The sequence below is a fragment of the Equus asinus genome, chromosome 22 (genome assembly GCF_041296235.1).
Source record: "Equus asinus isolate D_3611 breed Donkey chromosome 22, EquAss-T2T_v2, whole genome shotgun sequence".
In the NCBI taxonomy this organism is placed as follows: Eukaryota; Metazoa; Chordata; class Mammalia; order Perissodactyla; family Equidae; genus Equus; species Equus asinus.
Window position 1 is genome coordinate 40,977,462 of NC_091811.1, and position 12,752 is coordinate 40,990,213.

Consider the following 12,752-nt stretch of genomic DNA (forward strand, 5'->3'; position numbering starts at 1 on the left):
TGGGATCCGAACCGGTGAACCCCGGGCCACCGAGAAGCGGAACGTGTGAACTTAACTGCTGCGCCACCGGGCTGGCTCCCCAAATAGTAATTGTTTTTTAATACATAAATTAGAAAACTATAGCACCACGCTTAATATTAGAAGAATTTTATTAATATTCTTAGGTTATAACATCACAATTCTTAGATTTTCTATCAAGAGTATCTTTTCAGGTTTCAATAGCATTTTAAAAAAGAATTTTTCTGTCACTGATTAACTGACCAACTATTAGTTGATTTCAAAAAATAAATAAATTTCTACTCTAATGAGACGCAATTTTTTTTTGCTTATAAAATAAAAACAGACAAAAAAGAATAATATCATGTGGGAGTAATGGGACATTTAATGGACACTCTGACACATGTTAATGGGAGTATAAATTTCTACAATTTTTGGGAGGATTAATTAGGAGTTATTTATCAAAATTAAAAATGACTCATATTAAGAAGGACTGGATTTACCTCTCACCTGGAACAAGTTAAAAACCAGACAAACCATACAATGGTTTCAATACTTGGACATGAGGCAACGATGGATAGTGATCCCCAAGAGATGGAAAACAATAAAGCTGAGCCCCACTGCGGCCTCAGATCATTGCCTTGAGAGAGTTCCCAGGCTGCAGTGTGGTGACGGAGAGCCTAGTGGAATTCTGACAAGCAGAGTTGAGGAGACAGCACAGAGTCTGAGAAGACTAAAGAGGCTAGTGTTTGCAGGTAAGAGTATCAGAGAGAAAAGAACTACACAGAAGGAGAACTCCTGAGATCTGCAGAGTCCACCTCTAGTATTCAGTAGAGTCTTAATTAGAGTGTTCGTGGTATGAGGAAACTGCCTGAGGCCAGGGAAATAACTACCCACAAGGATTTAAAGGAACACTCCTCATGCTCACACAGGCCCAGGAACAGGGCCTAGTCTCAATAGCCAGTTAGAACACTTCGTAATTCATGGTGCATTCTGTAGAGTTCTGAGAAGTGCCTCGCCTTAAGAAGTGGGGTCTAATTAGTTCTGGAATAAATGCTACTCTGGTTGCACCTAACAAATCTTAAAAGTAGGATTAGAAAGGATTAAGCTGTTTTCAAGTAACTTAACTGCATCCTAGAACAAAGCTCAAGAATATTTACAGAAATATAAAAATATCCAGCATCCAACAAGATAAAATTCATAATACCTGGCATTCAATAAAAATTTTTCAGGCATACAAAGAAAAATATGACCCATAATCAGGAAAAAAATCAATCAATTGAAACCCACCCAGAATGCATACAGATGTTAGAATTAGTAGACAAGGTCATTCAAGCAGCTATTCTAATAGTCCCACATATGGTCAAAAATCTCGAGTAAAGATGGATCATGTTAGGAAGGGACAGAGAAGATGTAAAAAAGACTTAAATTTAACTTCTAGAGATGCATACTACAATTTATGGAATATAAAAATACAGTGAATGAGATTAACGGTATATTAAATGCTGCAGAAGAAAAGATTAATGAATTTAAAGCATAGCAACTGAACTTATCCAAAAGGAAACACACAGAAAAAAAAACCCTAAAAAGAAAAAGAATAGATAGAGTATGAATGAGCTGTGGGACAGCTTCAAGGAGCCTAATACGTATGTAACTGGAGTTCCCAAAGGAGGGACACAAAAAATACTTGAAGAACTAATGGTTGAAAAATTTTCAACCAAAATTCCAATATTTAATGAAAAGTAGAAATCCACAAATTTAAGAAGGTCAATGAACTCTCAAGCACAAGAAACCTACGGAAAACTACACCAAGGCATATTGTTACCACACTGCTCAACATCAGTGATAAAGAAAAAATCTTGAAAGCATCTTGGGTGGGTGAGGAGAGAGACACATTATGTAGAAGGGAACGATAAGGAGGACAGAACAACAATAAGGACAGGACATCTCTTGTCTGAAACAATGCAAGTGAGAAGACAGTGGAACAACATCTTTCAAGTATTGGAATTAAAACACTGTCAACCTGGGAATCTATTGCTAGTGAAAACACCTTTCAAAAGCAAAGATGAAATTCTTTTTCAGACATACAAAAGCTGAAATAGTTAATCCCCAGGAGACTTGCACTAGAATAAATGTTAAAGAAAATTCTTCAGACACAGGGAAATGATAATAGATGATCTACACAAAGAACTGAACAGCACTGAACAACTTCAATGAAATGGACAAAGTCTTTGAAAGATACAAACTACCAAAGCTCACTAGGAAGAAATAGATAGCCCAAATAGCCCCATATCAATTAAAGAAATCGAATTTATAGTTAAGAATCTTCTCACAAAAAAACCTCTGAGTCCAAATGGCTTCACTGGTGACTTTTACCAAACATAAGAAATAATAACAATTCCAATCAAACTCTTTTGCAAAATTGAAGAGGAGAGAACACATCTCAATTTATTCTATGAGGCTAGTATTACCCTCAATCCAAAACCAGACAAAGACATTAGAAGAAAAGAAAATTACAGATCAACATCCTTTATAAATATAGCTGCACAATTTATTAACAAAGCTTTAGCAAAAATATAAAAGGTGAGACAACATCATGCCCAAGTGGGGTTTATCCCAGAAATGGGATAACATTTAAAAATCAAAGTAATTTACTGTATTAGCAAAATTAAAATAAAAAGCATAGAAATATTTCAATAGATGCAAAAAAAGCATCTGATAAAATCCAACAGCCATTCCTGAGTAAAAAACAAAACAAAACACAACTCTATTAAATTAGGGCTAGAAGGGAAGTTCTTCAACTCTACATGGTGACTTATAAAAAACCTACACTCACAGCTAACATCATACTAAAAGCTTTTCCTCTAAGATCAGAAACAAGACAAGGATGTCCACTCTCACCGCTTTTATTCAACACACTATTGGAAGTCTTAGCCAGAACAATTTGGCAAGAAAAAGAAATAGAAGGCATCCAAATTGGAAAGGAAGAAGTAAAACTGTCACTATTTGCAGATGACATGATATATACAGAAAACCCTGAGGACACCACCAAAAAACTGTTAGAACTAATCAACAAATTCAGTAAATTTATAGGATACAAAATCAATATACAAAAATCTGTTGTATTTCTATACCGTAATAGCAAATCATCAGAAAGAGAAAATAAGAAAACAATCCTATTTATGACCGCACCAAAAAGAATAAAATATCTAGGAATAAATTTAACCAAGGAGCAGAAAGATCTATATGCTATTATAGGACACTGATGAAAGAAACTGAAGAAGACACAAATTAATGGAAAGATATTTCATGCTCATGGATTGGAAGAATTAATTTGTTAAAATTTCCATACTACCCAAAGCAATCCACAGATTCAATACAATCCCTATCAAAATTCCAATGGTATTTTTCAGGCAAACAGAACAAACAATCCTAAAATTGATATTAATCCACAAAAGACCCTGACTAGCCAAAGTAATCTTGAGAAAGAAGAATAAAGCTGGAGGCATCACACTTACTGATTTCAAACTATACTACAAAGCTATAGTAATCAAAACAGTATGGTAATGGCATAAAAACAGACACACAGACCAATGGAACAGAACAGAGAGCCCAGAAATAAACCCACAGACACACAGTCAGTTAATTTAAAACAAAGGAGCCAAGAATACACAATGGGGAAAGAAAAGTCTCTTCAATAAATGGTGCTGGGAAAATTAGACAGCCCCATGCAAAAGAATGAAACTGGACCACTATTTTGCACCATACACAAAAACCAACTCAAAATGGATTAAAGACTTGAACGTAAAACCTGAAACCATAGAACTCCTAGAAGAAAAACATAGGCAGTAAGTTCCTGACATTGGTCCCAAAAGAAAAGGCAACAAAAGTAAAAATAAACAAGCGGGCTATATCAAATTTAAAAGTTTTGGCACAGGCAAAGGAAATCATCAACAAAATGAAAATGCAACCTACTGAATGGGAGAAAATATTTGCAAATCGTATATCTGATAAGGGGTTAATATCCAAAATATATAAACAACTTGTACAATTCAACAGCAAAAAAACCCAAACAAATGATTTAAAAAATGGGCAGAGGATCTAAATAGACATTTTTCCAAAGAGGACATACAGATGGCCACAGGTATATGAAAAGATACTCAACATCACTCATCATCAGGGAAATGCAAATCAAAACCACAGTGAGATATCACCTCACACCTGTTGGAATGGCTATCATCAAAAAGACAAGAAATACCAAGTGTTGACAAGGATGTAGAGAAAAGGGAACCCTTGTGCACTGTTGGTGGGAATGTAAATTGATGCAGCAACTATGGAAACAGTACGGAGCTTCCTCAAAAAATTGAAATAGAACTGCCATATGATTTAGCAATTCCACTTCTGGGTATTTATCCAAAGAAAACAAAAACACTAACTCAAAATGGTATATAAACCCCCATGTTCACTGCAGGATTATTTACAATAGCCAAGATATGGAAACAACCTAATCTTACATCGATGGATGAATGGATAAAGAAAATGTGGTATCTCTCTCTCTCTCTATATATATATACACATACACACACACTCTGAAATATTATTCAGCTATAAAAAAGAAGGAAATCCTGCCATCTGTGACAACATGGACCTTGAGGGCAACATGCTAAGTGAAATAAGTCAGACAGAGAAAGACAAATACAATCACGTGCTGCATAACAATGTTCTGGTCAAAGACAGACCACATAAATGATGGTAGTCCCACAAGATTAGTACCAGAGAGCCTAGGTGTGTAGTAGGCTATACCATCTGGGTAAGTACACTTATATCATGTTTGAAAAACAACGAAATCACCTAAGGACGCACTTCTCAGAACATATCCCTGTTGTTAAGTGATGTATGACTGTACTGTATGATCTCATTTACATGTGGAATCTAAAAAAACAAACGAAAAAAAAACCTAAATCATAGATACAGAGAACAGACTGGTGGTTGCCAGAGGTGGGGGATTGGGGGATGGGTGAAATAGATGAAGGGGGTCAAAAGGTACAAACTTCCAGTTATAAAATAAATAATTCATGGGGATGTAATTACAGCATGGTGACTATAGTTAATAATACTGTATTGTACATTTGAAAGTTGCTAAGAGAGTAGATCTTAAAAATTCTCATCACCAGAAAAAAAAATTATAACTATGTATAGCAATGGATGACAATTAGACTTATTGGGGTGATCATTTTGCAATATATACATATACCGTATCATTATGTTGTATACCTGAAACTAATATAATGTTATATGTCAATTATATCTCAATTAAAATAACAAAAAACAGGAAAAAAATGGTGTTAAAGACACTAAAGTGTAAAACTTTTTCCTTTCTTCCAAAAAACCCACAAAAATCCCCCAGATTAAATCCTTTAAAAAACAAACAAACAGGGGGCCAGTCCCGTGGCCTAGTGGTGAAGTTCAGTGTCCTCTCCTTTGACGGTCCAGGTTCGGTTCCCAGGCACACGCCACTTGTGGCCATGCTGTGGTGGGGACCCACAAACAAAATAGAGGAAGACTGGCACAGATGTTAGCTCAGGGCAAATCTTCCTCAGCAAAACAAACAAACAAAAAACCCTGCAGGTGACATCATACTTAATATTGAAAAATAAACTGATTGCTTCCCCCTAAGATCAGGAACAGGACAACACGTCCATTCTTACTTCTTTTAACATTGTACTAGATGTTCCAGGCAGTACAAAAAGAAAAAAAGAAGAAGAAATATAAGTCATCCAGGTTGGAAAAGAAGAAACAAAATTGTCTTTCTTCCCAGATAGCATGATCTTCTACGTAGAAAATCTGATGAATCTACAAATACGCCATTACAGCTAAGAAGTGAATTTAGTAATATCACAGGATAGAAGATCAACAGATAAAAATCAACTGTATTTCTATACACTAGTATTGAACAATCAAAAATGGAAAACAAACCCAGATTATTTGTAAAAACATCTAGAAATATGATATCCTTATGGATTAATCTAACAAAATACATGAAAGACCTCTACACTACAAAACCCTGCTAGGAGAAATTAAAGACCTAGATAAATGTTGAAATATACCATGTTCAGGGGTCAAAAGACTCAAAATTGTTTAGATGTCAATTTTCCACATATTGATCTATAGATTCAATGCAATCTCAAACAAAATCCTAGTTTTTTTAATATAGCAATGGACAAGCTGATTCTAAAATGCAAATGAAACTACAAAAGACCTAGAATACTCAAAACAACTTGAAAAGGAACAAAGTCAGAAGACAAATATTACCTAATTTCAAGATTTAAAATATAAAACTATAGTAATCAAGACAGCATGTTATTTGCATAAAGATAGACAAATAGATCAATGGAGTAGGATCCATAGTCCAGAAATAGACTCACACATGTCATCAATTCCTTTCCAACAAAGGTGCAAAAACAGTTCAGTATCAAAAGGACAGTCTTTTCAAAAAATGGTGCCTGAACAATGGCATACACATATATTTCTAAAAAAGGAAATTTGATCGACAACTTGCAATATATACAAAAATTAACCCCAAATGGACCATAGAGCCACTATAAAATCTAACACTTATAATGCTTCTTGAAGACAATATAGGAGATTATCTTTGTGATCTTGGAGTACAGAAAGATTTCTTGGATACACCATGAAAACCACAATCCAGGAGCTGCCCTCATGGCATAGTGGTTAAGTTTTGCGCCCTCCACTTAGGTGGCACGGGGTTTGCTGGTTTGGATCCCAGGCATGGGCCTACATACTGCTTATCAAGCCATGCTGTGGCAGGTGTCCCACATATAAAACAGAGGAAGATGGCACAGATGTTAGCTCAGGGCCAGTCTTCCTCAGCAAAAAGAGGAGGATTGGTGGCGGATGTTAGCTCAGGGGTAATCTGCCTCTCTCTCTCACACACACACACACACACACACACACACACACACACACACACACAAAGTGCAATCCATAAAGAAAAAAATTGATAAACTGGACTCCAACAAAATTAAAAACTGTTAAGAGAATGAAAAGACAAAACAGAACTGGGAAAAAATATTTCCAAATCACATATCTGAAAAAAGACAGATACCCAGAATATATGAACAAGTATTAAAATTCAATAAAAAGAAAACAGAAAACCCAAAGAAAAAATGGGCCAAGATCTGAACACATTTTACCAAAGAAGACATACAGATGGTAAATAAGCACATGAAAAGATGCTTAACATCATTAGTCCTTAACGAAACATAAATTAAAACTACCATGCAATACCACTACAAACCTATAGGCTTAAATTAAGACAGACCATATACTGAGTGCTAGCATGTGGAGGAAGCGGAACTCTCATATATTGCTGATGGAAACATAAAATGGCACAGCTAATCTGTAAAAACAGTTTAGCAATTTTTTAAAAAGTCAAACATACACTTACCATATCATCCAGGCATTCCACTCCTAGGTATTTACCCAAGAAAAATGAAAACATATGTTTGTACACATACATTCATAGCAGCTTTACTTGTAATAGCCAAAACTCTAACATCCATCAACAGGTAAATGTGTAAACAAATTATGGTACATCTGCACAATGAAATGCTACTGAGCTACACACACATACGAACACACCTACGCACACATCTTTTGATACACACAACATGGATGAGTCTCCAAAGATTTAAGCTGAGTAAAAGAATCCAGACAAAAAAAGCATATATATTGTATGACTCCATTATATAAAATTCTAGAAAATTCCATATAATCTATGGTAACAGAAAGCAGACCATTGACTGCCTGGGTACTAGAGGTGGGTTGCGGGTGGGGCGGGATGTGTGGATTACAAAAGGGCACAAGGAAACTTCGGAGATAATGGATGTGCTTATTATCTTGATTGTGATAATGGTTTCATGGTATCAAAACATGTCAAAACTTTGTCAAATTGAACCTTAATAAAGCTGTTCAAAAAGTGAACAAACAAAACTGGTACATTTATACAACAGAAATCTATGCAGCAGTTTTAAAGCATGAGGATTCCTAAGAGATAGTGTTAAATGAAAACACAAAGCACAGAGTCCTGAAAGTAATCTGCTACCATTTGTGATTTTCTTTTAAACCAAAAAGGAAACTCAACCAACCCATCCGATAATTGTTTCTACATGCACAGAATCGCTCTGGAAAGATACCCCAAAACTGATGAGAGGGAGAGACAGAACGAAAGACAGAACGAGAGCCAGAGAAGGACGGTGGGTGGGAGGAGGAGAGAGAAATGGGAGAGTGAGAGAGAGAGAGAAAGGAGGAGATGGGGGGTAGGCTGGGGTCTTGTGTGGGAGAGAAACGTACTTTTCACTGCACACCTTTTTGAATCAGGATTTCTTCTCCCACAAATGTGCCGCTTTTTGAAACAAACATAAAATGACTATTAATTTCATTTGGGGGGATTTGTCCTACAGGGACACTTGTGGAAATGCCAAAAGCTCTATCTACAAAGCTGTTCACTGAACCCGTTATCGAACGCTAATGAAATTGTCTAACGAAAACAAAAACTGGGAAATATTTATTATATTTAATATATTTTTTTAAATATAGAAAACAATAGCCTAAAACGTACACTCACTCACACACACCTTCTCTCTCCCCCTCACCCTCCCTCTCAGGAAAATCTGGAAGTACACCTACAGACTGTGGACAGTAACTGCCTCTGGGGATGGTCCTACAGGGGGAGGTTGGGGAGACAGACAAAGAAGGGGGAGGTTTGTGTAGTGACTGACTTTCTAAGTTTCTGAATTGCAGGAAACTATTTTTGGTAATATCTGTGTATTTCCTTTTCAATTAAAAAGTCACAATGAAAACTTTTATTTCATTAATTTATTTTTAAAAATTGGGCTATAATTGCCATATATATAACTCAATGAAGATTTTTAAAAATTTAAATAAATTATTGGCTGCAGTGTGCAGGGCCACCATAATAGGTGTGAAAGTGTGTTGGTTTTGCACAGGACTTCAGACGGTACTCACCCTTTTCCGCGCTTCCGATTTCTGGAAGCACTCATGCTGTATGAAAGTAGCGGCAGCAGAAATCCTGGACGGTGGCACGTGGTCAGCGTCGAGCATGCTCACGGCTCGCTCCAGAGTCATCTCCATGTCTGCATTCCTAGACAAACAGTCACAGTTTCAGCAAAATTCCAAACCTGCTCCCTCCTGCCTATCAACCTGATCCTCCAGAGATGATGTGGCTAATATGGGGAAGCACCTAGAACACCTAAGTCTGGGCTCTTCTTCAGCCAAAAGAAAAATCAGCCCGAGATCAGAAGGTACAGGAAGCTAGTAGCAGAAACACTCCAGCTCTCGTCAGACCAGCCTCTGAAGATGTCACTGAATTGAGCAGAATCATAACATAAACCAGAAAAAACCTGAACTCAATTTAAAATAAATACGTGTAGTATGACAATTACATATTAAAAAGTGAGTTTAAAAGCACAATAATGAGGCTGGCCCAGTGGCACAGAGGTTAAGTTCGCATGCACATTCTGCTTCAGCGGCTGGGGTTCACAGGTTCGGATCCCAGGTGCAGACAGGGCACCACTTGGGAAGCCATGCTGAGGCAGGCGTCCCACATACAAAGGAGAGGAAGATGGGCATGGATGTTAGCTCAGGGCCAATCTTCCTCAGCAAAAAGAGGAGGATTGGCAGCAGATGTTAGCTCAGGGCTAATCTTCCTCAAAAGAAAAAGAACTACTATAAAAAAAAAAGCACAATAAGACTTTAGATGGCACTTAAAAGACATTTAGTCACAGAGATGAAAAATTATTCCTACCCTGGTAATGTTACACCTGTAAAAGAAACATCCTCCCTCAAAAGTCATTAGATTTTTCTCAGAGCTGCTCAGAATCTGATATTTTCCCTGAAAGTGAGTTTTTAAAAAACCATTCTAAAAGTGTTCTTATTTAATGAATATAACAGTATATAAACTGTAAAAGCCAGGAAAACTGAGTTCCTTTTGTTAAAATAAGTCATGTCGGTGTGACAGAATCCATCAGGAAAGGTAATGATTAAATGCGATTATAAATATCCTTTTTCTTAAAGAAAACAATTTTATGCACATTCTGTTACCATTCGCTTTGCCACTGTAATGACACAGTTCATGTCTATCTAGTACTCTACTTTGGTCCTTCACTAATTTAGGTAGGTAGGGTGATGATCAGATCTGATGCAGTTTGAAACAGAGAGCATAATTTATGAAGGACAAATAAAACTGTTACTTGTAAACCGATAACTCCCAAATGCCTCATAGAACTATGTTTTCTTCCCCCCTTTTATTTCTGCCTGGAGGGCGACTGGGTCATGCAGTCGCTTGTCACCATGGATGTTAGCACGTTCACGCATAGCCTCAGAGAAACCACACTCCAGACGGCAACATCTTAGAAGTGCAGCTAAAGACTTGCCTTAAAGATAACCTATGACCCTTCTTGGGCTTCAAAGAGGGTTATGCCTGATTCACTCCAGGCAATGGAAATTGCAAAGACATCCTGGGAGGGTGTTTTCCAATACCTGCCAGCAAGCACAGTGAGTAAATTCTCTCTTCCATCAGGCTAGCCTGCTAATACATGCACAGATGTACAGATGTGAGTGTGTGTAATGTTGTGAATGGTGTGTTTGTGTGTGGGTGGGTGTGGCACAGGTGAGAGGATAAGAGTAATGGGCCTCATGACTAAAAACTAATACCCACTGTTTCCGAAACACATGTTCAAACACAGAAGTGTTACCTCATGAGTATCGGGGTATTAAAAAAGAAGCAGAACGGCTCCAACATCCATACTGAGAATTATATAATGATCTCATATTTTAAAATGTGCCTCAGGAGTCAATTTAATCGGTAAAAAATGTAGGTTATTACCACTGAAACCAGAATTTGAGTCACTTTCATTTAATATAAACACACCTTTTAAAAGAGATGGAAATATTTCACATGCATGGACTCCAATGTCTTTACAGAGAAATCAAAACTCTCAAAGTCTCAATCTTCGTAATAATTTTAAGTCTTTACCAGCCATCCCTTCAGGTGTTTTAACTGATGAAAGATCATTCATAACATAAGAATAGCCTTCTGTTTAATGCAACTTTTTTTTAAAGAGTCAGCCATTAATCAACTTCATAACTCATAAATAAGTCACAAAAGTTTGAATTTCCCAAGCCTCTAACACCCACAAATAATTCCATTACTCTAATCCTTTATGCTCCTGAACATGATTCACAAAGAAGGTCTGCATTCACTCCCAGCCGACCCAATGCTACTTCAGTTTATATGAAAAACAATTCCCCCACTGAGCGAAGCCTTCCTCCACAAGAAGGTTGCTTCAACTGTCAGAGCATCAATTTTCTGTTTTCTTGTCGTCTGTGAAGTCCAACTCCACAACATGCTGGCAGGGTATGTTCTGACCCAATCTGGCTCCATCTCGCCATCTTCAACTCCCTCTCTTCCCCCTCCTCTGATCGACTATCCCATCCTCCAATCACACCAGACTTTTAAGCCTTCTCTAAACACTGCATGCCTCTTCACAAGCCACTCTCTCTGATTTTTCTAGAAAGCCCATTCTTCTACGTAATTCTGATCCATTCTTCAAGAGTCTACTCCAATCACTTGTGTGCAATCTTTCCTGTGCCCCTATATCCTCAGCTAGAGCTATTCCTTTCCTCCTCTCTCCTCCCATACCACTCCTCCCTCCATCCCTTTCTCTCTCTGTCTCTTTCTTTTCCTCCTTTCTTCCTTCTCTCTCATTCATAAAACACTTCTTGAAGCTTGCAGAAAAGTGGCTTGGAAGATGCAGTTAGGGAGGAGAGGATCGGGAAGAGGAGTTGTTCCCGAATCAAATATCCCCTGAACATATTCTCCGGAAGGGAATCTTTTCAACAGCCTGAGTTAATATGTTAGAATGAAGTCACTGTAAATTAAAAATGTAAGAGGAAGCATGTAAAACATCACTGGTCAGAATATAAGATATTATAGGGGAAAAAAGGTACTTCTTTTATGTGTGCAATCCCTCAGCAACGAGCATTCCTGCCAACTAACACCACAGCCCTGCCCCAGGCTGGTTCCCAGATAGCAGAATCGGGCTGCACCTCTGAAGGCCAAGTAAACACGAGATGATAAGGGAAAGCTCCTGTGTGCTGTTAGATGCTCAGGAAATGAGAATTCCCCTACCTCTCAAAGATGTTAAGTATGATGAAAGCACCACTTCGGGAAGATGACTTTGGAGTGGATACGTGTTTCTAGAGACAGTTTTAAGGGCACTACAGGAGTCTAAGCGGAGGCACTAAAACCTGAAACTGGGCTGTTAAAAATGGAAATGGAAAGAAAGATACAGTTGAAAGAGACTTGAAGAATCAAAGAACTAAAGAAGTTGGTAATTAAGAGGATGCAGAGGGAAGTTAATATGACATCTCTTCTGCTCTGTGCTACTCTGTCACGACCTTGACTGGTGATCTTACCAGAGAGCCAGTCTCTCCCCTTAGTCTCCCTCTACCACTCCCAGAGCTCACTGCTCTTCTGTTCTCTGAATTCCTGTAGACACTAGTCTGTACCACATAACCTAGCACTTGATGATGTGTCTTACTTTCTCTTGCATTGATCCTCTCCGAGACCATGATGTATCTCACTGAATTTTTATCTCTTATGGTGCTTACTGCAGTGCAGGATACACTGGAGGAAGCTAATATTCATTTAT

At 37.6% G+C, this 12,752-nt stretch overlaps 1 protein-coding gene across 1 annotated transcript in view; it reads right to left on the reverse strand.

Moving 5' to 3' along the window:
- Positions 1-12,752, reverse strand: part of PKP2 (plakophilin 2) — an 82,437-nt gene that overhangs the window by 49,254 nt on the left and 20,431 nt on the right. Inside the window, exon 4 of the mRNA XM_014865993.3 lies at positions 9,046-9,181. Within this exon, the coding sequence (XP_014721479.2) occupies positions 9,046-9,181 (136 nt within the window). The remainder of the gene's footprint in view (positions 1-9,045; positions 9,182-12,752) is intronic.